The following is a 25,883-nucleotide window of genomic DNA, read 5'->3' on the forward strand; positions in this document are numbered from 1 at the left end:
CCTCCTCATAAATTCCTACCGTGAAAAGCAAAAATTCCACTTAGAGTCGCTTGGGTTGCCAGTTATCCGGTTTTCCCCCCTATTTGGGCTACTTTTTAAATATTATTGGAAATTAACAATCATAATAACATCGTTATATTATTATATTTTTATTCCACGGTAACACATTATTGTAACTATTTTTATTAGTATAAATGTTTTAATCTTCAACAATATTTGTTATTATTAATAATAATTGTAAAATTATTTAGGCGATTATTAATCTTTTCAGTTTTCATATGGCCATAGCTGCTGGATTTCCAACTGCTAATTTATTTCAAAGCGTCTTCTTAGCAGACGAAAATCATGCAGTGTATGAACTTCTAGTGTTGGCCGCTACGTGGCTCTATGAAAACTGAAAAGGTCAATTGGTTATAAATTTTCTACTCCATTTATGAACTATTGGAAATTAACACCCAAAATGGTAGCCTTTTTTTAAAAAAAGGCGGTAACGGATTCTGTGACATCACATAAAGCTTTAGTAGGTTAGTTTTCACACGCGCGTCATTTGCACGAGCGCTTAAAAAAACGAAATTTCTTAAACACGTTTAAACCTAGGAGAACGCAGCTAGCCTTTAAACACGCTAACGAAGGGTTGTGTACGAATTTCATTGGACGAGCGTCACGAGCCTTTACGATGCACGTTTTACGGGCGGGGGTGGGGGGGGGGAGACAATTTCGGAATTTACCCTTTCCGACGGCAGCAGGCGCTAAAGCGTCTAGCCAATTAAAAACGTGCACAAGAAAATGCACGACTTTTGACGGGTTGCGTTCTCCTTGTGTGGGGTGTTGTGTTTGTTGCTCCTAGTTTAAACTGAGCAGTTTTAGTATAGTATATACTTTAACACGCGCTAAGTGCACGCGCGTAGGCTATATTATACTATTCCGCATAACAACCAGTATTTGCACTCGCGCTGAAATATCCTAAATTCTTGTGGAAACTCCATTAAAAAAATATGTCCGAGACAGTAGCGTAAAAACCAGAACGTTGCTTAAAAGAACGATCTAATTATGACTATTTTTGAAAATACAATTTTAAAAGGTGTGATACATTTTGGGCTAGTTTTATTTGACTTTCGGGACCGGGATCTCACTGACACCAGGCAGCCCTGCTCGGTCGGGCCAAGTCGTCTGCGAATTAGGATTCCGGTCACGATTGGTCGCTTCACGTCAGTTAGCGAGAAGCTGATCGAATCAGAAATGATATTCGGAAAATTTAATATAAGATTGTCTGCGAGAAAAAGTTAAGACGCCACACACTACGAATGATTCATTAAAATTTTACTTTCAAAAAGCACTTAGAAGTATTTATTTATATTTGGGGAGAATTGCGACTTTGATAGAACACACGGGCACCATAGTGTCCCCCCCCCCCCCCTCCGTCACGTGAGCTGGGGAAAACATCACCCGCGCGCGTTTCAGTCGCGTCCGAAGCTTTAGGGAACCAATCAGATACCGGGACGAATTGATTGATATATAATGGGAGAGGATAAACGCTAAAAAACGTCTCGACTTACAAGGAGAGTGCCCGAGGTGTTTATTGCCGATTATATTCAAAGTCGGGCGTAATGTGGAACCTATATGAAATATCCCAAAAGGATACGTTGCACTACCCATTCAATTTGCCATGGCAACCGAAAATGTTTGTGACCACTTAAAACCAAAAAATCCCCATTTAAAAAAAACATGGGATTTTCTCGGTTTCACAGGGTACTTGAATACTAAATTTTTTTAAATTTGAAAATCACGAAATGGGTAATTTGGACCACATTTAGATAACTTTCATCAAGTTTGGGTAAATGGGAACATTTTTGGGGTAAAATTGCAACAGTTTTTGGGTAAAATAAGTAAAAAATCTAATTATTGTTTTAAGTGGTCAAAAACATTTTCGGTTGCCATGGCAAATCGAATGGGTAGTGCAACGTCTCGTTTTGGGAAATTGATAACTCATATAGGTCTACATTACGCCCGACTTTGAACAAAATCGGCAATAAACACCTCGGGTTGTCTTATTGTGAGTGAGCCACACTCTTGAAAACTTGTAGGAGTTTTTTACAATCTACAAGTAATAATCAGCTATAGAAAAATTCGTCCAATGAAGTTTGTACACAATTCTGCGTTAAATAGCGTGTTTAAAGGCTATCCGCGTTCTCCTTGTGCTTGTTGCTCCTAGGGGCAACAAGGATGGATCTAATCATTTAGTTCAGAATAATGTAGAGCCCCAGAGCGGACATTAATGCTCTGTCAAAGGCTGTTTAATATTGTCAACAGAAGGCGCCAGGCGTACTTTGATAAAGTTCCTTGATTTTCATTCCCGTTACCACTAATGGTAAGCTTAAAGCCTGTGGAGAAAATCCGGTCTGGGGCTCTATATTATTCTCAACTCAATAGATCTAACCCGGCTCTTCGTGCTGCGAGGCGAAACTGCTAATAATAATAATAATAATCAGCTAGGCTAATACCCAATTCACCACCTTAATCCCAAGTCATCAAGCGACTTTTGAAGCCATTAATTCAGGTGGCCGGGTTACAATGCGTAGGAGGGTGGTGGAAAGCCCGTCATGCCACGCGAGCTCCCCACCCTAACTATTAACGTTAACCTCTTTAAGTTTTTGTGGAAAGAGAAACCGAAAAACTTTGGGGAAAACACCTTTAACCAGTGGGGAGAGATCTTGCCAACTCAACGCGGAAGAAGTAGTTCCGAGCTGGGATCGAACCCGGCTCCTCTTGCTGCGAGGCGAAAGTGCTAACCACTCCGCCACCTATAGATTAGCTTCGTCTGTCCATTCTCCCTGAATATGAATATATTCTTGTTCTCAATTACGTAACTGTGACTAAAATGTCGCGTGGTCTGCCTTCCTCGTTCGGTTTCCCTTTTTCATCTCACTTTCAATCGGCACTTCATCCACGCTACATTGATTGCTAAGTTTTTGTTCAAACAGAAAGCGAACGCTCACCTCGAATATTAATGATCCCACAAATGAGAGAAGGTTTATTCGACGTATTGGAACGTAAGGCATGACGAATTAACGTTTCATAATTTGACTTATTCGTTACCGGTTGGTGAATTAGTTTTACGCATGACGGATTTCCGAAATTTTAAACTATTATAGGAACTATTTTACACACGGAATTTATTAACGTACGGAAGGAACGGAGTGACATCACGGGCAAATATTACCCGTTGGTATTACCATAAGTCTATAATTTTGTTCCATAAGTTTGTCACTTTCGCGAATATTTTACTGAGAGCTAGTAAATTTCCCCCTGGCGAAGCGCTGTCAAAGGCTACGTGGGACGCGTTAGCAAGCGGACGCAAAACGGCGACGAAGCCCGTAATGCGGTTTGTCTTGTGAATAGCTCTCAGTAAAACTTTTGCGTGTGAAGAATTGGAAGTGTCACACTTATGGTATTACCATAAGTAAAATAACTATAAGTATGGCACTTCCAATTGTTTTAATGCTAACTTCTTGACCGAGCCTTTTTTCGACACTGACATTCTCACCAAGCTCCGACTTGGACTTACATTCGAATTGAGTAGCGTGTTATCGTCCTTGGTTATAATATATTTCGCCTTGTTAATACACTAGGGGCTAAACCTTAATTGCCCAAAAGCTCTAAAAATCAGTTCGGTGATAAATTTTCCTTACTGACATCCTTATTGTTGTTATTTTACTTATGGTATTTCATGGATATGAAACAATAACTCATAACTATGCTTTAGAGCCATTTTCTTTAATGAAACCTTGTTCACGGTATATGACGTAAATTATGTCACAAAAAATGCGTCCAAGTTTTGAAACGTTTATGGTTTTGACAATCTGTAGTTGAGCTCGTAGCTGGCGATCACGAGATTCTGTATCCATGGTAACCTTTCAATTTCAATTTGTTGGTCCACTTATGGTAAGTTCCATCTTAAACACGGTCACATTTAAGTTTTTCTACAGAAATGGTATACAGGCAATACCAATGTCTTTACTTGGGTAATCAGCTGCTATGTGGGGTGGCGTTGGGTTTGCAAGTTCTCACCCCACTGGTTTAAGGCGTTTTTCCCCGAGCTCTTCGGTTTCCCCTTCCACAAAAATTTGTTGGGGTTAATGGTAATAGTTAGTGTAGAGATCTGTTAGCTCGCGTGGCATGCAGGGCTTGCCACCACCATCCTACGCATTGTAACCCGACCACCTGAATTAATGTCTTTAAAAGTCGCTTGATGACTTAGGCCTAAGGTTGTGCCTTGGGTATAAGCCTAGCTGATTATTACTATTATTAAATCAAAGGTAATCAGGACAAAATGTTTGAAGGTGACTACCACCTTAGTGTGAAAAGATTCTGCCCAACACAGTAGCGTAGCCAGGTTTTTGGTTACGGGGGGGAACCACAATTGAAAAAATACAAATCATTGTATACAGTGAAACATCGGCATGCCACTAATTATATAAATCTACCAAATTATAATATCACTATAATTTGGATAACAGTATTTTGGATACCACCAAACAGAAAGACACTATATACAAAAGTGGAATTTTTAAAAACAAATAATTATCACAGGTACAAATCCTATCGAAGTAGAGCTATTTAGTCTTTGTTAAAAGCTTAGTTAGGAATGAGGAGAAGAGTTAAAAGGAACCACCTACGGACTGCATTGTAAAGGATGATAAAATTAGCGAATAAGTAGATTAATCATTATGAAAAGGGATAATAAAGCTAAACCATAAACAAATTTGAAGAAATTTAAAAACTTACTAATAGCTTGTACCGATAGGTCTTCGATCAAACAAAAAGACGCGAAACTCAAAACGAGTTGCATAGCAACGGAAAGCCGCATTATGCAACTCGTTTTGAAATTTTTAATATTTAGGCTTAGTTTCTTTATTCGGTGTTATAGTCGCGAGCCAGATTTCCCGCACGGTACTGACGAGTCTCAAATAGGACGAAACCGGTCTACCGTTGGAATTTCTGGCTATTTAATTTAATTTAATTTTTCACTCGAAGATCTATTTGGTCCGAGTTTCGCGTCTTTTTGTTCGCTCGAAGACCTATCGGTACGAGCTATTAGTAAGTTTTTAAATTTCTTCAAATTTGTTTAGGGTTTAGCTTTATTATCCCTTTTTATAATGGACTTATTCGCTAATTTTATCATCCTTTATGAAGAGAAGAACCTATTGAAGTTCGGGCAGATTGTAAATCTTATACAAATGCTGGTGATTATTTATAGTATTTTTAATATTTTTAATATAATTATAAATTAACTTAATTGTTAAGGAAAATAGTGTGTGTGTGTAAACTGGCTTGGCAAGTTGAAATAGCAAAAACGATAATTGTAATCGCAAGTTTACTTCGATTTTATTTCAATCTTTCCTGGTTCAGAAAGAGTATGGTACGTATTTTAAAAATACCAGCCACTTCTATTTTCTCACCAAATACCTTTTAGATTTCATAATACGTGACCAAGATAAAGGTTCTTTGTAAATTTCGCCCCTATAGTTTACCCCGAAATTCCTTAAAAAATGGAACACTGCATTCCTTCGCTGAACATATAAATTCATTTTCGCCAGATAAACACCTTTTTTTTACATTCGAAAAATAAGGATAAATTATTCCAATTCGCTGATTATTTGTCGAATACCAATTTTCAAATGAAATAAAAATTAGCGTATAATTGTGGGATAAAAAACAATGGAAAGAGTTTGAAGTTCGGACTTTTAACGGAGGCAAAACATTGCAACGAAATGGTCATGGAAGAACGACCGCGACGTATTCAGATCAGAGGCAATGAAGCGGCGACGGTTCACAAATTAAAAGCGAGAAGGATTGATAATGCTAATGAACTCTTAAAAGCGCGATTCGCGACCAGGAAACGATCGATGAAAAAGAGCCGCTCACACCACCAAACAATATTTACGCTTAAAGCTCAGCATTTAAAATTTATTCCCAACAAATGTTAAAATTATTATATGCTAAATGTGAATAAAAAAATTATTCCTACAAAAAACCTTTTTTTTTTCATTCTCATATTTGAAGAACGATTTTTTGCTGGGAATAATTTTTACATGATGAACTTTAAGCGTTACATTTTTTACTACTACTAAACTGCTTCTAAAAATATTTTTAGTTTTGTTCATTTAAACCCTGAGAAATCCTTAACTATTCCATATTTCCACTAGTACATTATTTCGAAGATTCTCACAAAACTTGGTTTTGGTAGAATAAATTGTTTTCGGAATATTTTGCTACGTAAAAAGTGTAACTTTGGTTACGCTAAATGCTTCCCTTTTAAAGTTTATTTCCAGCAAATGTTAAAATTCATACATGCTAAATGGGAATGAAAAAAATTAAAAAGGTTTTAGAAGTAGTTCTGTTAAACTGAACCCTGAGAAACTTCAAACTATTGAGAAGATGCTATTAAAACTGGATTTAGTAGAATAAATGGTTTTCGGTAAATAGTTCGGTGTAAGAAGAGTTATTTTGGTTACGCTTAAAGTCCACCATTTACAATTTCAGATCAGCAAAATTCGTTGTTAAAGTCGTTATTGCAGAATTTAAATGATTTTGTTTAATACATTCCCCTCCTACGCATTGTAACCCGGCCACCTGAAATAATGGCTTCAAAAGTCACTTGATGACTTAGGCCTAAGGTGGTGCCTTGGGTATTAGCCTAGCTGATTATTATTATTATTAAATTAAACCCCGATAAACCTTTGAATTTCCCTTTTCGGCCTTGTAAAAAAGTGGTTTAGTAAAATAAAAATTATTCAGTAGAGAAAGTTTAACGGGTTTATAAGTATCGCCTGAAAAGGATATTACTTTGTATATTTGGAATAATTCTGAAAAAATTTATTATTTCGCAATTTTTATACGATCATGCAATCTTATTTTTATTAGATTGGCTAGAGGTCGGTGACGGTTAATTATTATCCATAATTAAATTGATTTTTTCTGGGGGGAAAATGTAAACAAAGAAATTTACAGGTTAATATTTCGGAATATTATTAAAAAACATGTATTATTCGTAAAATTTGAGCTTTTTATCGAAAAAAACGTCGTTTTTCCGATTAATTTTACAAATTTATCAAAAAATTATTCGGATAATACAGAAATATAAATTACTTGATCAAAACGTTTTACGAATAATTTTGAGAGCTTTATCTATTGAATAAAAGTTAACCATCCCCGATCTCTAAGATTGGCTTTGAATTGAAAGTTTTATCTAATTTCATAACCACTCCAATCCATTAAAGTACCATTATATGATTTAAGTTACATTTTAACCCAATCAGACCACTTGATACGCTAAATTTTAAATTAAGTTTTAATATAACGTTCAAAGATTTATTAAAATAATGAGAAATAACATTGTTTTTTTTTACAAAAGTTCAAGTCCTAAATACTTCATCATATTCTTGTAGTCAAACATTGCCTTTTATTAAAATTGAAATAAGTGAAATAATTAATCATGGTATCCTTTAAAATAATATAAAGGTTAATACACCTCGAAAACGTGTACGGCTAACTTCTAAGAGTACACATTGTAAAGAATAAATCAACGTCTACACTCGTACAAATTTCTCCCTACACGTTTTGGATGGTTGGCTCTAATGTAGGTTCTCAAATGCTTCTTCGCCGACAAACCGACCGTAGTTATCCGTTCAAATAATGCAGGTTCTCAAATAGTTATCTTACAAGCTGTTATCAATGGGTAGATTGAGAGAGTCATTAAACGATTCTCACGTTGGGCCACGATATCATTTTTGGATGCTTCTTTCTGTTTCCCAAAAATTGGGTCGAATTCGACAAACGTTTTCAAAAAGGTTGTCCTCGATCAGGTACGTTTTTTTTTAAATAAAGTTCCTTCGATTTGTTTTTTGTCCTTTGTTACCGAGAGCGAAAGAATCGCAGATTGTGATCTTTTGTTTGAACTAAGACACTTCGCCAGAAGACGCTCGTTTTGGTTTCAATCGGGGAGAATGGGTTCACTGAATACGGGACGATTCTTCTATTGATACTCTCCCGACGAAATTTCATTTCAATCGCAATTTTTGGTTTTGTTTCATTTATAATTAAAGAACTATTTCTAGAGGAGCGTGCGTTTCACGCTCCGAGAACTATCTCTTTTTGAATCGCGTATTTGCATTTTTTAGTTCCTATATCGTCTATGCAAAACGAAAATATTTCCACCCCTTTAAGGACAAAACGCATTCGTGGTGAAACCGAGGTTTACTCATTGTTCGAACGAAATTAGATGACATTTATTACGTATACCCAAGAGGGCATCATGGTGTGCGTTGGAAGATTGTTATGGAATTATTCCCCCTAAGGATAAATAAATACATACTGGATGCGCTTTTTTTTCGTAAAGCTCTGTAAGCAATAATATGGTGTTCCTCTACTTATCCATCTGTTTGTTTGTCATCTGCCAGAAACAAAAATTTAAGCCTTGACATTTTGTCATTTGACAGCACAATGGAATTACGTTCCACTTTGTTTTGGGTACATCGTTATACCTCATATTTATATTTATTTTGTATTTATACACAGCTGTTTATATTTAGAACGACTTTGCATCTGAATTGGAATATCCAAAATAAAAGATTGAATCGTTTCAAAAGGCTAAAGAACTTTATTTCCAAAGCGGGGGTTGATTCAATTTGCAGACTTATGAAGTGAAAGGGTCTAATCAAGGTTTCTTAAATAATGAGCGGTGGACTTTATTTACCCTCATCGAGATCACTGGAGCGAGTACAATGACAATTTTCAACGCGTCAAATTTAAAATTCAGTAAATATCCATGGATGTTTTGGTACAAATCGTAGCCCTTCTCGCAATTGAGTATACAAATTCTGACCAATCTTACAAGAAACCCCAAGACATTTCTACCTCATAAGTTCGTACTGATCATAATTGAAAAACTGTTCGGTGAAACTTCGCCGCCTCCTCGTAAATGTTTGGCCTCCCACCAGAGATAGAGAAAATCATGATATATTGATCAATATTATGATAATTTTGATATTTTTATAATGGCCTAAATCATGATTTTTTTTATATTTTTATATAAATCATGACATTTTTGATATTTTGATATACATCATGACATTTTTGATATTTTGATATTAATCATGATATTTTTAATATTTTTTATCACTCGATATATATCGAATATATATCAAGTGCCATCTCTGCTTTATATTTTTCTATAATTCTGAAATGGTCCTATATGTATAATATAATTTCATTTTAAATCCTATATTGCCATAAATATTTCTTTAAATCTTGGAAACTCCAATAAAGAAAGTTCTAACACACTAAAAGTAAAATATTGAATTTCGTGTTTTTCTCAAAAGGCCTTCTTTGAGAATTGAGTCCATGGCTAAGCAGGATCAAATTAATCCTTCTATAAAACATTTTATAGAACTAGTATTTCTCAATATTTCCACTCTATAAAATTCCAATAACTAGGCAGTTTAAGATCGATAAATTTCTTATAATTTTGATATTTTAATCCTACAATTTATATTAGTGAATAATCAGATGTTATTGTACCCTCTATCTTGAGCAAAAATAAATTAAAATTAAGACATTTGTATGAAAATTCTTAAAAGAACTCCCCTCAACATTTAAGAAAAGCAATCAACTTTGAAAGAAGCGCATTTAAATTTTATTGTTCATCGAAAACGTAAGAAATGACGTTTAAATTTTAGAATAATTACATTTAAATTGCGATTCTCTGAAACTTGACTTCTTGCTATGTCTAACGATATTTCCAAACTCACTTTAAACTTCTCAATTAAAATTAGTATTAAGTATTATTTGTAGCTACTTGCATCTATAATAATTAAATAATTTAAAAACAACAGATTCAATTTTTGGCCCAATATTAAAATAAGTCGAAATTAATATCTGCATTTTTTTAATTTATTTAAACTATTTAAATAATTTCAATTATTATTTACAATAACCAAGTAATTTGTGTGCATATAATAAAATAATTTAAAAACCATGGTATTTATTTTTATACAATATTATTTATTTTTATACAATATTATTTATTTTATACAATATTATTTATTTTATACAATATTATTTATTTTTAAATTAATCAAAATTATAGTCGGTTATTTTTAATATTTTAAAAATTATGCGAAATTAATTCCGTTGATTTTAGCAACATTTAGTTTTTACACAACATTAAAAAATATTTAAAAAAAAGCCCAAATTCTATTTTATTTTTAACTGTGCGAATTAAATACATTTCTTTATAAATTGTTTAAAAAAACGGTATTTATATTCGCCCAAAAATATTTTTCATTTAATTATAGTCGGTAATTTTAAATATTTCAAAAATCCTTTGAAAACCAATACCGTTATTTTTTGTTTTTAAATTATTTGAATAATTTTAATTAGTATTTTAAATGAAGGTAAGCGGCACTAAACGGCCGAAACTGTGAAAAAATCAATCCGTTAAATTAAAAATTAAAAAAACGCGGTTAAATAACAAACATCGCTAAAATCAAAAGGGGTTGGAAATAAGACAAAAAAATTGTGTCGGAGATATCGTCTGCTAGCAACAACGTCGTTTCGTGTCCTTGAACGACAACGCGCTGCCACGGGACGAATAAAGGAAATATTTCTCTCCAATCGATTGTTGATAAACATTACCCGTTTGAAAAATTATTCACGCGTGGTGGAGCGAAAAACGGAAATTTCAACGTAACACTTTTGTGTGAGAATGACAAACGGGGACCAATTTCGGAGATTTGACTTAAGCGCGTAAACAATTCCTGGCAAATTATCTCGACCCCACTATGTATGGTTCACGACGCCGCGGAATTGTAATAATTTCTTAATTTAATTGGGCATACCTGAATCTCTTGGGCTTGCTCTTCAATGACGGCTTGCTGCTGTTTCAGGTTAATCTCCAGGTCTTGGTTCCTTTCCAATAACGTTTTCCCCAATTCCGCGGCCAGTTGCAAATCTATTTCAAAAAGATATACGCCATTAATAAAAAGGTAAATGGAAATGTATGCTAATTCTGAAACGATATGCTTGAGGAAAAACGGAAAAGTAGTTTCTAATGCGCATATTTTTTTAAATTTTAAACAGTTTTATTCTAAAAGTAAATGTCAGTTATTGGATCAAAATATATTATTATTTAGTTATATGTCAATGCAAGGGTGATAATTTGCCAAATAAATTAATATTTAGTTATATGTCAATGCAAGGGTGATAATTTGCCAAATAAATTAATATTTAGTTATATGTCAATGCAAGGGTGATAATTGTAAAAATATATTATTATTTAGTTATATGTGAATGAAAGGGTGATAATTGGAAAAATATATTATTATTTAGTTATATGTCAATGACAATTTTATAAATAGATAATTAAAGCACTAAAAATCAGCTACGGTCACACCTAAGCGGTAAAAAACTCCATCGAAACGATTTTAATCGATTTGCATCGATATCATGACAAAGTGTGAATTTGGAACTTGAACTAATTGAAATCGTTAAAACGGTTATAAAAATACCAAGTCTTTTAAAATGGTGAAAAACAATTTAATAGCAAAATAAACGAAATGATTGAAAACAAGATTTTAAACTCTTCAGAAATTCGGGAAAGTTTGACTAATTTCAGGGTTATATCTTTTAACGGTATATTTTATCTGAAAAATTAAACTCATACTATGGTTATTTTTTTAAAAGAGAAATTTAGTTCTCAGTTCAGGTAATATATTTTGTCAGGAAATTAAAAAGTTTCAAAAATTTTTAAATTGAAATCAACGAAAAGCTTTGCTTTGATGCGAAATTTGTTAATTTACACCAATTTACGACTACGAATACAGTCGTTGCTATCTATCATTTTAATGAAGGTTAATTAGTGATCACGTCATTAGGCAATACCAAAATTAAATGAACCGAAGTTATGAGACTGCTATACTCCCCATGTTGGAGGCGTTTTCCTTAGGAAGTTACATTTTGACCTCGAATTTAAAATTTTGCAAGCTCCTAGGCCGAAAAAAAAACCTTTTTTGATTTTATGAAACCGTTTTTTATGCATAGAAATAGCTATACTAACAATTCCCAAGTGCAATTTATCGCGTCAAAAGATGGGACGAAAATTAGCTTTTATTTGATTCGATTTTCTCATCATTTTCATAAGGAAAACGCCCTCCGATTCTGATCGCTTTTTCGATAACTTCGGTTCATTTACTTCTGGCAATACTAGAAGTGTATATTATGCGAGACAATGATTCATCTATGCCTTTCCAGTCTTTCCGCAGATTTCGTTGGGCTCAAAATGTACCGAGTCTATTACTTCTCTTAAAGGTGTAAAATTGCATTTCGTAGGGATATTAACTTATTGATAAACCATATTTAAGGGATGAAATAGTATTAGAGAGTACCTATTTTTGCTTCCAAAACGGGTTTTTCGAACAATCAATCGAAACCTTTTATTAATATAATAAATTATTATAATAATCAGCTATCCAACCTTAGGTCCAAGTCATCTATAGCGATTTTTAATGCCATTAATTCAGGTGGCCGGGTTACAAGGCGTAGGAGGGTAATCATAATAATAGTTAGCTAGGCTATTACCCAAGGCACCACCTTAGGCCTAAGTCATCAAGCGACTTGTAATGCCTTTAATCAGGTGGCCGGGTTACAATGCGTAGGAGGGTGGTGGCAAGCCCTTCATGCCACGCGAGCCAACAGCTCCCTACACTCACTATTACCGTTAACCCCAAGAATCATCCTAGTTCAAACAAGAACTTTAAACAAAAATTTCAACAAAACTTATTTAAACCGAGTTAGCTTTTTTAAATAACCGGTCAGACATACCAAGTCGAATTTTAATGACTTTAGAAAAAACTTTTAAACTAAACGTTTAAGTTTTCAAGACAAGATAAAAGTTCACCGAGTTAATTCGCAAATCACAACAACTTAATCCCTGGGAATATATAACAGGCCATTAACGTTTTGTAATTTTGATCTGATAAATACCGATTAAAAAGAAGTATGATATATGAAACAACTTCAAAGATATAAAAGGTCATCTGAACGACATAAACCTTTAAATACAACCGTAAACCGAAACGAAAACACGCAGAAATAATTTACTGTGTTTGATACGAGTACGAAATAATTTCGGAACCAGTCAGACCACAAATTAAAAAAAAAAAGTGTTATTTTTTTTCAAAAAGGAAAAAGTCTCGCTACTGAACGAGTTTCGACTGTTTTGAATCTTTTCTTTAAAAAAGCTCGCTCCATTGAGAGGCCATTAACTCGAATAGGAAATCACCGAAAAAAACAGAGACCGAGAGAAAGGTTTTTAGGAAGGGGAAATATTGTGTGGCAGTCAGGTGTTTTACCACATTACGCCGAGCGTCAAGGACATTGTTTTCTCAGACATTATTCCCCGCGATGGCCTCAAAGCGAAACCGTATTAACTCACAATTTCGAACAAATATATCATTCTTTCAGGTTTTTATTAGCAGAAACTGAGTGCTTCAACGCGGGGTTTCAGTAATTTAGTCTATTTTAATCATTTAAAATTATAATTTACTTATTTTAATCATTTCAAATAATCATTTACTTATTTTCATTATTTAAAATAATCATTTACTTATTTTAATCATTTAAAATAATCATTTACTTATTTTCATGATTTAAAATAATCATTTACTTATTTTAATCATTTAATATAATAATTTACTTATTTTAATCATTTAAAATAATAATTTACTTATTTTAATCATTTAAAATAATCATTTACTTATTTTAATCATTTGAAATCATAATTTACTTATTTTAATCATTTGAAATCAAAGTTTACTTATTTTAATCATTTGAAATCATAATTTACTTATTTTAATCATTTGAAATCATAATTTACTTCTTTTAATCATTTGAAATCATAATTTACTTCTTTTAATCATTTGAAATCATAATTTACTTATATTAATCATTTTACTTATATTAATCATTTTAAATCATAATTTACTTCTTTAAATCATTTGAAATCATAATTTACTTATTTTAATCATTTGAAATCATAATTTACTTTTTTTAATCATTTGAAATCATAATTTACTTTTTTAATCATTTGAAATCATAATTTACTTTTTTTAATCATTTGAAAAAATTAATATCTTTTAACTTTCATTCAATTGAAATAACAATTTAATCATCCATGATTTTTAATTGAGATTTTTATCATTTTTAATCAACTTAAAAGTTAAACTCAAAAGTTAAAAAATTTATTAAATGAATAATATAAATTAATAATTATATTTGAACGTAAAACTGATCTGATTATATTTGAACGTAAAACTGATCTGATTATATTTGAACGTAAAACTGATCTGATTATATTTGAACGTAAAACTGATCTGATTATATTTGAACGTAAAACTGATCTGATTATATTTGAACGTAAAACTGATCTGATTATATTTGAACGTAAAACTGATCTGATTATATTTGAACGTAAAACTGATCTGATTATATTTGAACGTAAAACTGATCTGATTATATTTGAACGTAAAACTGATCTGATTATATTTGAACGTAAAACTGATCTGATTATATTTGAACGTAAAACTGATCTATTATATTTGAACGTAAAACTGATCTGATTATATTTGAACGTAAAACTGATCTGATTATATTTGAACGTAAAACTGATCTGATTATATTTGAACGTAAAACTGATCTGATTATATTTGAACGTAAAACTGATCTGATTATATTTGAACGTAAAACTGATCTATTATATTTGAACGTAAAACTGATCTGATTATATTTGAACGTAAAACTGATCTGATTATATTTGAACGTAAAACTGATCTGATTATATTTGAACGTAAAACTGATCTGATTATATTTGAACGTAAAACTGATCTGATTATATCTGAACGTAAAACTGATCTATTATATTTGAACGTAAAACTGATCTGATTATATTTGAACGTAAAACTGATCTGATTATATTTGAACGGAAAACTGATCTGATTATACCTGAACGTAAAACTGATCCAATTATATCTGAACGTAAAACTGATCCGATTATATTTGAACGTAAAACTGATCTGATTATATCTGAACGTAAAACTGATCTGATTATATCTGAACGTAAAACTGATCCGATTATATTTGAACGTAAAACTGATCTGATAATATTTGAACGTAAATGCAAATAATCTGATAACTAATCTGTCGTTATTAATTACTCGGTACAGATAACGCAATTGACTGCTATCTGAGAATCGGTTTAGAAGCGCTAGTTTCAGATTCAAAAATGCGATTTAAGAGGTTGTAGTTTTCAGATTGTTATTTACGAGAATTTTCCACAAACGTGGTTACGCGTACTTAGTTCGTTCTGTAGTTCTTAGCGGCGTCCGCTTTTGGAAGAAGCGGTATTTCCGAATTCTGTTTTCGATACGGGTAATTTAATAGTTCGTAGACTAACCCCAGAGTGCCTTCAACGGAGGGGGTCAAATCGTTTCGCTTTCGTCTGCTGCCATTGGCCACACACCCGCGGAATGATGCTTTGGCGGTTCAACGTTGCGGAATGAGTGATTTTCACTTATTTCCCCTCGTCCCACTCGATTCTTATTTTCACGGAATCATTTAGGCCAAATTGATTATTTTTCGCGTACCAAATTCAGCGGTGTTATGCCCTCCGATGCTCGAAGTATTAGGAACTTACAAGGCAAAACGTTTTGAGAGTACTATTCTTTAACACGGTTCACAGCCAATAATGCTGAAAAATTTACAGGAATTAAAGGATAATTAAACGATGAAATCTTCAAAAGTATAAGATAATTATAGGATAAAAAAATTTAAGTTATAGGATAAAAATTTCAAAGTTATAAGATAAAAATTTCAAAGTTATAGGATAAAAATTTCAAAGTTATAGGATAAAAATTTCAAAGTTATAAGATAAAAATTTCAAAGTTATAGGATAAAAATTTCAAAGTTATAAGATAAAAATTTCAAAGTTATAGGATAAAAATTTGAAAGTTATAGGATAAAAATTTTAAAGTTATTGGATTAAAATTTGAAAGTTATTGGATTAAAATTTCAAAGTTATAAGATAAAAATTTCAAAGTTATAGGATAAAAATTTTAAAGTTATTGGATTAAAATTTGAAAGTTATAGGATAAAAATTTCAAAGTTATAGGATAATTACAGCATAAAATTTACAAAATTATAGGATAATTACAGAATACAATTTACAAATTATAGGATAATTACAGAATATAATTTACAAATTATAGGATAATTACAGAATACAATTTACAAATTATAGGATCATTAAATCATAATTTTTCCAAAATTCCACGGCGTTTATATGAAATTTCGTAGGAAATAAACTCTTTTATTTGCACTAGCAAAGCTGCAAAGATATCAACGGAAAATCTGGCAGCCCTGTTTAAAAATATTAAAAAAAAACCCTGGCGGCGCGTCGAGAAAACATCAGCGCCGTCGGGGCCTAGTTGCTGGGTCGTTTTGGTTATTAGGTTACCTCACCCGCAGACTGACTATTTTGCTACTCTGACGGTTGTCAATACTTGCTAATTTACTATGATTCGCAAACGATTTAAATCAATTCACTTGCCTTTTGGAAAAATTCCAAAGTTTTTTTGAAGGATTTTGACATTTGAGACGGAAAGTCAGCCAATTTGGATTACTTTTTACGTAAATTTTGTGAAAAATTACTCTATCGTTTTGAGTAAACAAGCAGATAATACGAAATTAGAGATAATATCGAAAAATGAAGTTGTAAATATTTTATTCAACATTTGAAATATATGGAACAAGAAATTGTATTTTGGATAAACTGAGGTTCACGAATTGGAGAAATCTTTTAAATCAATTTAAGAAACCGGCAAAATTCTAAATATAATCAACTACAAGACGGTACTTTGAAAGCCTGTTTTAAAAATCAGATATTGAATTAGAACTCGAGTTATCCTTTACCATCTGAAAAGGCATTTTATAAAATCACGAAATGCAGTCCCAGATATCTGAAATCTGTTTGGAATCCAAATCGAATACATAATTAGGCTCCATCTAGATGTTCTGGTTATTATTATTGAGGCACAATTTTGTGATTTTATGGGAAAAAAAAACAAAATAAGGACTAGAAAAATATTTACGTGAAATACGCTAAACTGGATATCACAATTTTAAATTTTAAAAACCGAGGGGAAAGAGCAAATCAGTTGAATTTAGAAGATAAAGTTCACGGTGAAGCTAATAAAACTGTTTTCATTTCAAAAGTGTACGTCAAAAATTCTGGGTCACCTTGAGTAAAACATGTCCAATGAACATGGTCCTATACTAAAAACCGGTACACAGCCTAAAAACTGAACCAAATTGTTTGTATAAAATCCGTTGTTTTATCGCTGAAGCGAGAAAATTAATAACAAGTGACAAAAGTTCATTATCGTGGTGGAAAATTCATTTTGCTGCCAGATTTAGTATGTCGTCAGGGGCTAGACGGCAGTCCGTCAGAGAACGTTTTTGGTTCATAGGGGTGGACGCATTTACTAAAATTACTCCGGAAAATATTTGGTGAAAAGCAAATGATTAATCTTTTGTACGTTTATTTTTTTCGAACCCTCTTGGTGCCCCTTGTAGGCTTGGTGCCCTAGGCCCAGGCCAATTCGGCGTATTGGTTAATCCGGCCCTGATGTAGATCCAAATAAAGTTAAACAAGATTTTGGTCGGATATTCGTCACCAATGTTTTGGATTATTAAATTATACCATTTTCTACTCATTAGGACCCATTAAACGCCCCTGAATGTCTGACATACTTATCCGTAACACCCTGTCTGGTAAAGAGATAACACGTATTGATTAAAATAATATAATACATATTTCTTTACCGCTTCAAAAATATCACAGGGCTTGGAATCGAATGGATATTTTAGAAGCGTCTTATACGGGTTACATTTTGTCGAAGCTCCCCCATTTGTGAATATTAATGAATCAAAACAAAAGTAGGGGGCAGGTGTGTGCCAAATAAATAAAAAAACAAAACAGCTGCTTTGACGAAACCATTTTCCGCTTTTTAACGATCACGTACAGGTGCGGTACTAAAACTACTAAATTTACGATTTATTCTTTTTAATTTAGTGTATATTTAACCCACAAACTTAAAAAAAAAACCTGAATTTCCGTGATCTACCATCACTTTATACTCCCTTTAAGCTAGGAGCAACAAACACAACACCCCACACAAGGAGAACGCAACCCGTCAAAAGTCGTTCATTTTCTTGTGTACGTTTTTCATTGGCTAGACGCTTTAGCGCCTGCTGCCGTCGGAAGGGGAAAATTCGGAAATTGTCTTCCCCCCGCCCGTAAAACGTGCATCGTAAAGGCTCGTGACGCTCGTCCAATGAAATTCGTACACAACCCTTCGTTAGCGTGTTTAAAGGCTAGCTGCCTTCTCCTTGTGTTTGTTGCTCCTAGCTTTAAGAGTCAACAATGTTTCGAGAATCTCAAATGTTCAAAAAGAACTAACTCTTGAGCAACATATTAATTTATATTAAAAACTTTGTAAAGGTTAACGGTAATAGTGAGTGTGGTTGACTCGCGTGGCATGAAGGGCTTGCCACCACCCTCATACGCGATATAACCAGGACACCTGAATTAAAAGGCATTAAAAATCGATATATAACTTGAGACTAGGGTGGTATCTTGGGTATTAGCTAAAATATCAAGACGCTCGTGGAACTTTTTAACAATTTGAATAAGAAATATAGGCAATTAATTTCATCAAGATTAAATATAGATTAAATGATGTAAGTATCAAAGTATAAATTAATCATGCATTGGTTGAAAATTTAAAAAAATAGATAATTTAAACCAAATTAATTTAAATTCAGATTAAAGAAATTACTACCATGTTAATAAATATCTTTAGGGCAACGTCACGTCAAAGTAAAATAATTACAGTAGTACGTCAAGTCAGAAATTTAATAATTCGCATTAGAACGTCTTCTTAAAAGTTGATAAATTACAGTAGTACGTCTTGTTAGAAGTTGATAAATTACAGTAGTACGTCACGTCACGTCAGAAGTTAAATAATTACAGAAGTACTTCACGTCAGAAGTACGTCATGCCAGGAACTAAATAATTATCAGAAGTACGTCACGTTACAAATTAAATAATTATCAGAAGTACGTCACGTCAGAAACTAAACAATTATCAGAAGTACGTCACGTCAGAAACTAAACAATTATCAGAAGTACGTCACGTCAGAAACTAAACAATGATCAGAAGTACGTCACGTCAGAATATAAACAATTATCAGAAGTACGTCATAATATAAATAATTATCAGATGTACGTCACGTCAGAAACTAAATAATTATCAGAAGTACGTCACGTCAGAAACTAAATAATTATCAGAAGTACATCACGTCCGAAATTAAATAAATACAAGAAATTAGATTTTACTGAAAATATTGAATTATATTAGGAAGTGTCTCACTTATATATTATTATATCACTTCCGAAACATGAACTGCAAAATTACGAACCACATGTTTGAGTGCCTTCCCACCACACAAAACGGGCCGTCTTCGCGAGTTGGATGACCCCCAGTTATTGAAAATGTGGCGAAATTGGACGAGGTCGCGGCACTTTTCATTTCCATGACCGGTTACGGATGTTTCACCTTCAAAAGTCGCGCCGACCAAAACTTGATCAAGTTGAGAGGCCAGTCCCAGTTGATGTAGTTTGGAAATCGAAAACCGGAATGCACGGCGCCAATGCGTTCGCAAAATAAGCTACAGCAAATTGAGTTCCTTCACAGAATATTTATAGATATTTCAATTATATATATTACACCGTAAAAACAATAGAACAAGAATAACACGAATTGGTCCTTTTGGTACGCGCAACTTAAATTAGGTGCCACTATCAAATATCAAGATAATTATGATTTGTTTTAAGATAAAGATTTTGAGCTTCAGAATTGAAATCGGGCTCGGTGGTCCAAAAGCCGGATCTTTTCTAGCTTATTTGAGACACGAAATCTGAGCTCCTTTCGAGCTTCTCTCTTTCAGAGAAAATATGAGAAAAGAAATCCGAGCTCCTCTCTTTTAAGGCATATTTGAGAAACTAAATCGAAGTTCCTGTCTTTTATGGCTTATTTGAGAAACTAAATCGAAGTTCCTGTCTTTTATGGCTTATTTGAGAAACTAAATCGAAGTTCCTGTCTTTTATGGCTTATTTGCGAAACTAAATCGAAGTTCCTGTCTTTTATGGCTTATTTGAGAAACTAAATCGAAGTTCCTGTCTTTTATGGCTTATTTGAGAAATCAAATAAATCAAAGTTCCTGTCTTTTATGGCTTATTTGAGAAACTAAATCGAAGTTCCTGTCTTTTATGGCTTATTTGAGAAACTAAATCGAAGTTCCTGTCTTTTATGGCTTATTTGCGAAACTAAATCGAAGTTCCTGTCTTTTATGGCTTATTTGCGAAACTAAATCGAAGTTCCTGTCTTTTATGGCTTATTTGCGAAACTAAATCGAAGTTCCTGTCTTTTATGGCTTATTTGAGAAATCAAATAAATCAAAGTTCCTGTCTTTTATGGCTTATTTGAGAAACTAAATCGAAGTTCCTGTCTTTTATGGCTTATTTGAGAAACTAAATCGAAGTTCCTGTCTTTTATGGCTTATTTGCGAAACTAAATCGAAGTTCCTGTCTTTTATGGCTTATTTGCGAAACTAAATCGAAGTTCCTGTCTTTTATGGCTTATTTGAGAAACTAAATCGAAGTTCCTGTCTTTTATGGCTTATTTGAGAAATCAAATAAATCAAAGTTCCTGTCTTTTATGGCTTATTTGAGAAACTAAATCAGAGTTCCTGTTTTTTATGGCTTATTTGAGAAACTAAATCAGAGTTCCTGTTTTTTATGGCTTATTTGAGAAACTAAATCGAAATTCCTGTCTTGTATAGCTTATTTGAGACACGAAGTTTGAGCTCCTTTCGAGCTCCTCTCTTTCAGAGAAAATTTGAGAAACGAAATCTGAGCTCCTCTCTTTTAAGGAATATTTGAGAAACACAATAGGAGTTCCTCTCTTTTATGGCATATTTGAGAAACGAAATCTGAGTTCCTCTCTTTAATTGCATATTTGAGAAACGAAATAAGAACCTCACAATTTTTCATATATTTTGAAAAACGAAATCCAAGCTCGTCTCTTTCCGTGCTCAATTATGAAACAAAATCGTTGATGTCTTTTCAGGTTGATTATTAATTTACCAAAAATTGCGTAAAATCAGCCTATAGTTACTTATTTCGTGTTTTTAAAATAATATTTTTACGTTCACATCAGTCGATACTAAACATACGAATTTGCTTCGAAAATTATAGAAATACTTGAGCAGCTCGTCACTAAATTTATGACGGATGAAATATTAAAATCCAGGTACAAGAACAATGAATCAAAAAAGTTTAATATTTTTTTGGTCGTTTTGAATACGAGAAAGCATTGTATTTGCAAAACTGTGGAATACAATAGGCACCGGAAACTGTCACTCGCGGACATGGAGAGGCGGTTCAGGAAACAAACTTTTTCAGACTGACACACTTTCGCGATGGAGACTTGAAGAGATATAAAAAATATATACTTTTATTTTAATGATTATTTACCCTGTAAGTTCGTTCAAAATATTACTTACCTCGTTAAACGTAAACTCTTTAAGCAGATACGCATTTAATAACAATGATATCGGGCCACATAATTTATATTTAAATCATTATTTAAAATAAAAATTACCGGCCATTATACCCTATCGTAACCGGAATCTAGTTAATTATTCAAAAGTTTAATCAAATAAAATATGAAAAAAATAACGGCAGCCCGTCAACTTTCGTAACCCGCACTTGCCAGTCTATGTTAATTTCTTCGAATTTTTATAATTTAACAACCTGAAAAATTCGGTTAATCTAGATATAGCCCTAACCGTAACCCCTAAAACTTTAGAAGTGAACGCCCTTTCGTTTTGCTAAATAGTTCCCGTACTAAATAAGATTAATTTACAAGTTGACGTGAATAATGTTGGAATGATACGAAATTCCAGTCTAATAAATTGAGCGCGGGCTATCGCGCCGTTGAAGGAACTGACCCCAATCTATCAACTCACTGACCCATTGTATTCCAAAAATTAAACAGTCGTCTCGAGTTAAATAATTTATGCAAACAAAGGTGGCGTCCATTTTTGTAAACGCTTTTCTCTTCAGCGTATCATATTTTTCTTTTGGTATTATGTTGTCAAAATTAACGGTAGCGAAACGGGAAGTATTCTGTTACGAAAAATCTGGAAACTTTCTTACTTTGTCAAAAAAAAAGTCTTATAAGGGCTTGGAATTTTAAATACGTGACTAATACACTTTTCAGACGAGGTTTATAAAATTAGGTTAAGTAAACCAAACTTTATTTTTCAGTACATTTCGTTATGAAAATAATTTTGGTTTACAAACGAGGTCTAAGTCTGAAAAGGGTAATACTGTTTAACTTATTATTTTTATATTAATGGTTCAATAAGTTTTAATCATTTATAATTCCAATTTAAAATATTTTAATGAATTTTAACTGCGATTAAATATTTTTTGGTCAATTATAATTCCGATTTAATAAAATTTTATCACTTTTAACCACTATTTCAAAATTTTAATCCCTTTTAACCACTATTTCATAAATTTTAATCCCTTTTTAAGTACGATTTTATAACTTTTAATTATTTTAGATTATAGTTTGATAACTTTTAGCCTGGTTTGATTATAATTATTTAATAATAATCAAATAATTTTTAAACGTTTAAAACAATTTAAGTGATTGTATTATTTAAATATATTGAAAAAGTCTTAACTCTTTTTTCTTATAAAATTTTATTGTTACGTAAAAACGACCTCTCAAAATATGCACTGTACAATGTAGCTCACAAGGAGGATAATTGCACGTTCATTTGCATGGAAATATCAAACGTTTTTGTTGAAATTCACCAGTCAATATGGTAGTTTATAGAATTATTTAGTTTTGGCTTTTTCAGTAATAAATACCAGAATGAAATTTTCCTCTGTAAATATTACTTTTTTTAAAAATCTTCTCACAGGTTACAGTATTGTCTACCTTTACTGAAACCTTGTTCACGGGATATGAAGTAAATTACGTCACTTCCTACTCCGTGACGAAAAATACGTCATCAACTTAATGATGTGAAAATGGAAGTGAAAAGGATTTTAAAAATGCGCAGAATAGTTGTTTGTTTAAAATAAAATGAATAAAAAGTAAAAAAAAAGAATATGTTGCTCTTACGTCACAAGACCCAGTTTTATTAGTATATTCTTAACACGCGCGCTTGAAAAAGCTATATTCTGCGCGACTGTAGACTTGCAAAAGTAAAAGACTGTGACGTTAAAGCCACCTTATTAAACGAACTATTCCACGCCCGTTTTTTAGCTTTCAAAATTCTATGGTTTAGCTCGTGCCTCGCGATCACGTGATTTGGTTTCCATGGTAACATTTTCAATATTACAAAGGAAAACAATAATTTGTACATTTACTGTCCACTAATTGGTAGATCTTAAAATTCATTTTGCGCAACATTTGTTAGGATATAAAAGCACGTAAATACGCCTGCTATACCTCGTTATATAAAGGTAGGGTCTCGCGGAAAATCTTATTTTTGAAATCGTGAAACAAGTATTTTACATATGGTAATATGTTTTAAAATCGTTCCGAAGTAGAAATGTTAAGTTTGACGATCCGCCATAAATAGGGAACTGTTTTTTAAACGTGATGAGAATTTCGTGAACCGTTTGTGACAAAGACAGTTCATTAGAATACGTAATACCGTTGAAATGGAGCTCTTATCAGCATGAACGTCCCAGAGATTATGTAAATAGAGTTCGACGATCTGTTGTTGGAAATTCTAGAACTGGCGAAACGGGAAAATCATCAACAGACAGTGAGCCGTCTTCGAAATCCCACTTAGTCACTCGCGATGTATAATTAGTCAATCGGGATTTGGCAACAAGATTGAAATGAAATGGCTAACGCAGGAGTGCCACAATGAAGAATATTTGAGTTCTTTTAATTCAGTCACCGAACTAAGACGCAAATTTCACAGTTATCGGATTATTAAAGGACTAAAAGACCGATTTATAGAAGTTTTACAGGATTAAAACTACGAATTTACCATTATAGAAGTTTCTTTTTAATCAAGGAAATACTTCTGCGCATATTTCCATACCAGAGTTTTCTGTGAAAAATCATATCACCTCATAATTTACCAAATTCGTCTGGTTTAAATATCGAAATATAATTCTGTAGGATATTTTTCCGATGGGTACTAATTATATACAGGCCAAAATAAAATACCAAAATAATAATATTTACCGCGAGTTGGGTAACCTCTTTGAAGGACCGTTTCAAAATTATGGGAAATAATGGGAACTATAGGGTCACTGTGAGCCCTTCTTGACGCCATCGGGAGGAAAGGGCTGACCAAAAAGAGGTCGACACCGGATCAGTTTCGGATGTAAAGGTACGTGATGACGTCAAAGCCCCGAATTACCCGGCTGGATCTCTGTTTGGGTTCTACGCGGGTCAACACCAATAAGTCTTTTCAATTTACATAGAGCCACATATCGGATAGCGCGAAAAGCTAAATAACTTCTGGATTTCCGTCTGCTAGGTTTGAGCTTCTGGCCTCGGCTGCTACGGAGCTCTATGTATATTGACAAAACTAATTGGGGATGGCCCTCGTTGAAGGCTAAGAGAGCTACAGCAGGCTAATTTGGAGCTGATTATCCATGGTGAAGTGTTAAAATAAGCATATCCCACCATGTCCCGAAATAAATTAAAATAGGAGGCTCACTAGTCAGGCTGACTAGTGGGGGTAAAAATGGGGGTATTAAAACAAGAAGGACAGCCAACTTTTTGCTTAATTAAAATAGGACTTTATAATCAATTGAGTTACATGATGTGATTTTTTTTTAAAACATGGGATTGCTGAATGATTATTTTATGATACGCCATTATTTACGAATATTTAGGTAACTTTTTCACTAGTCAAATTGACTAATGAGCCCCTAGATTTCGATTAATTATAGTAGTCAGAACATTTATTTTAGTAGTTTAATGCCGTGACTAGTGCCTTATGTCCAACCCTGGTCATGGCGACTAGCTCAAAACATACGAAAATGCTAAAAACTATCGTATGCTAAATTATAGTTTATAAATTAACCTAGAGTGTAAGTACGAAATTCAGTCCGCTATGATAGCAATATTTTAAAATATCTGGTACGTTTGAAAATATCTGGTACGTTTGAAAATATCTGGTACGTTTGAAAATATCTGGTACGTTTGAAAATATCTGGTACGTTTGAAAATATCTGGTACGTTTGAAAATATCTCGTCCGTTTGAAAATATCTCGTACGTTTGAAAATATCTCGTACGTTTGAAAATATCTCGTACGTTTGAAAATATCTGGTACGTTTGAAAATATCTGGTACGTTTGAAAATATCTGGTACGTTTGAAAATATCTCGTACGTTTGAAAATATCTCGTACGTTTGAAAATATCTCGTACGTTTGAAAATATTTCGTACGTTTGAAAATATCTCGTACGTTTGAAAATATCTGGTACGTTTGAAAATATCTGGTACGTTTGAAAATATCTGGTACGTTTGAAAATATCTGGTACGTTTTAAAATATCTGGTACGTTTTAAAATATCTGGTACGTTTTAAAATATCTGGTACGTTTTAAAATATCTCGTACGTTTTAAAATGTCTGGTACATTTTATCCCATTTAGGATGTG

At 32.8% G+C, this 25,883-nt stretch overlaps 1 protein-coding gene across 1 annotated transcript in view; it reads right to left on the bottom strand.

The window, feature by feature from the left end:
- The window catches only part of LOC149963447 (cerebellar degeneration-related protein 2-like), a 60,895-nt gene that overhangs the window by 11,501 nt on the left and 23,511 nt on the right, over nucleotides 1-25,883 (bottom strand). The window contains exon 2 of the mRNA XM_090180489.1: nucleotides 10,899-11,011. Within this exon, the coding sequence (XP_090036615.1) occupies nucleotides 10,899-11,011 (113 nt within the window). The remainder of the gene's footprint in view (nucleotides 1-10,898; nucleotides 11,012-25,883) is intronic.

This window comes from Leiobunum rupestre, chromosome 1 (genome assembly GCF_980474605.1).
Source record: "Leiobunum rupestre chromosome 1, qqLeiRupe1.1.hap1, whole genome shotgun sequence".
Lineage (NCBI taxonomy): Eukaryota > Metazoa > Arthropoda > Arachnida > Opiliones > Sclerosomatidae > Leiobunum > Leiobunum rupestre.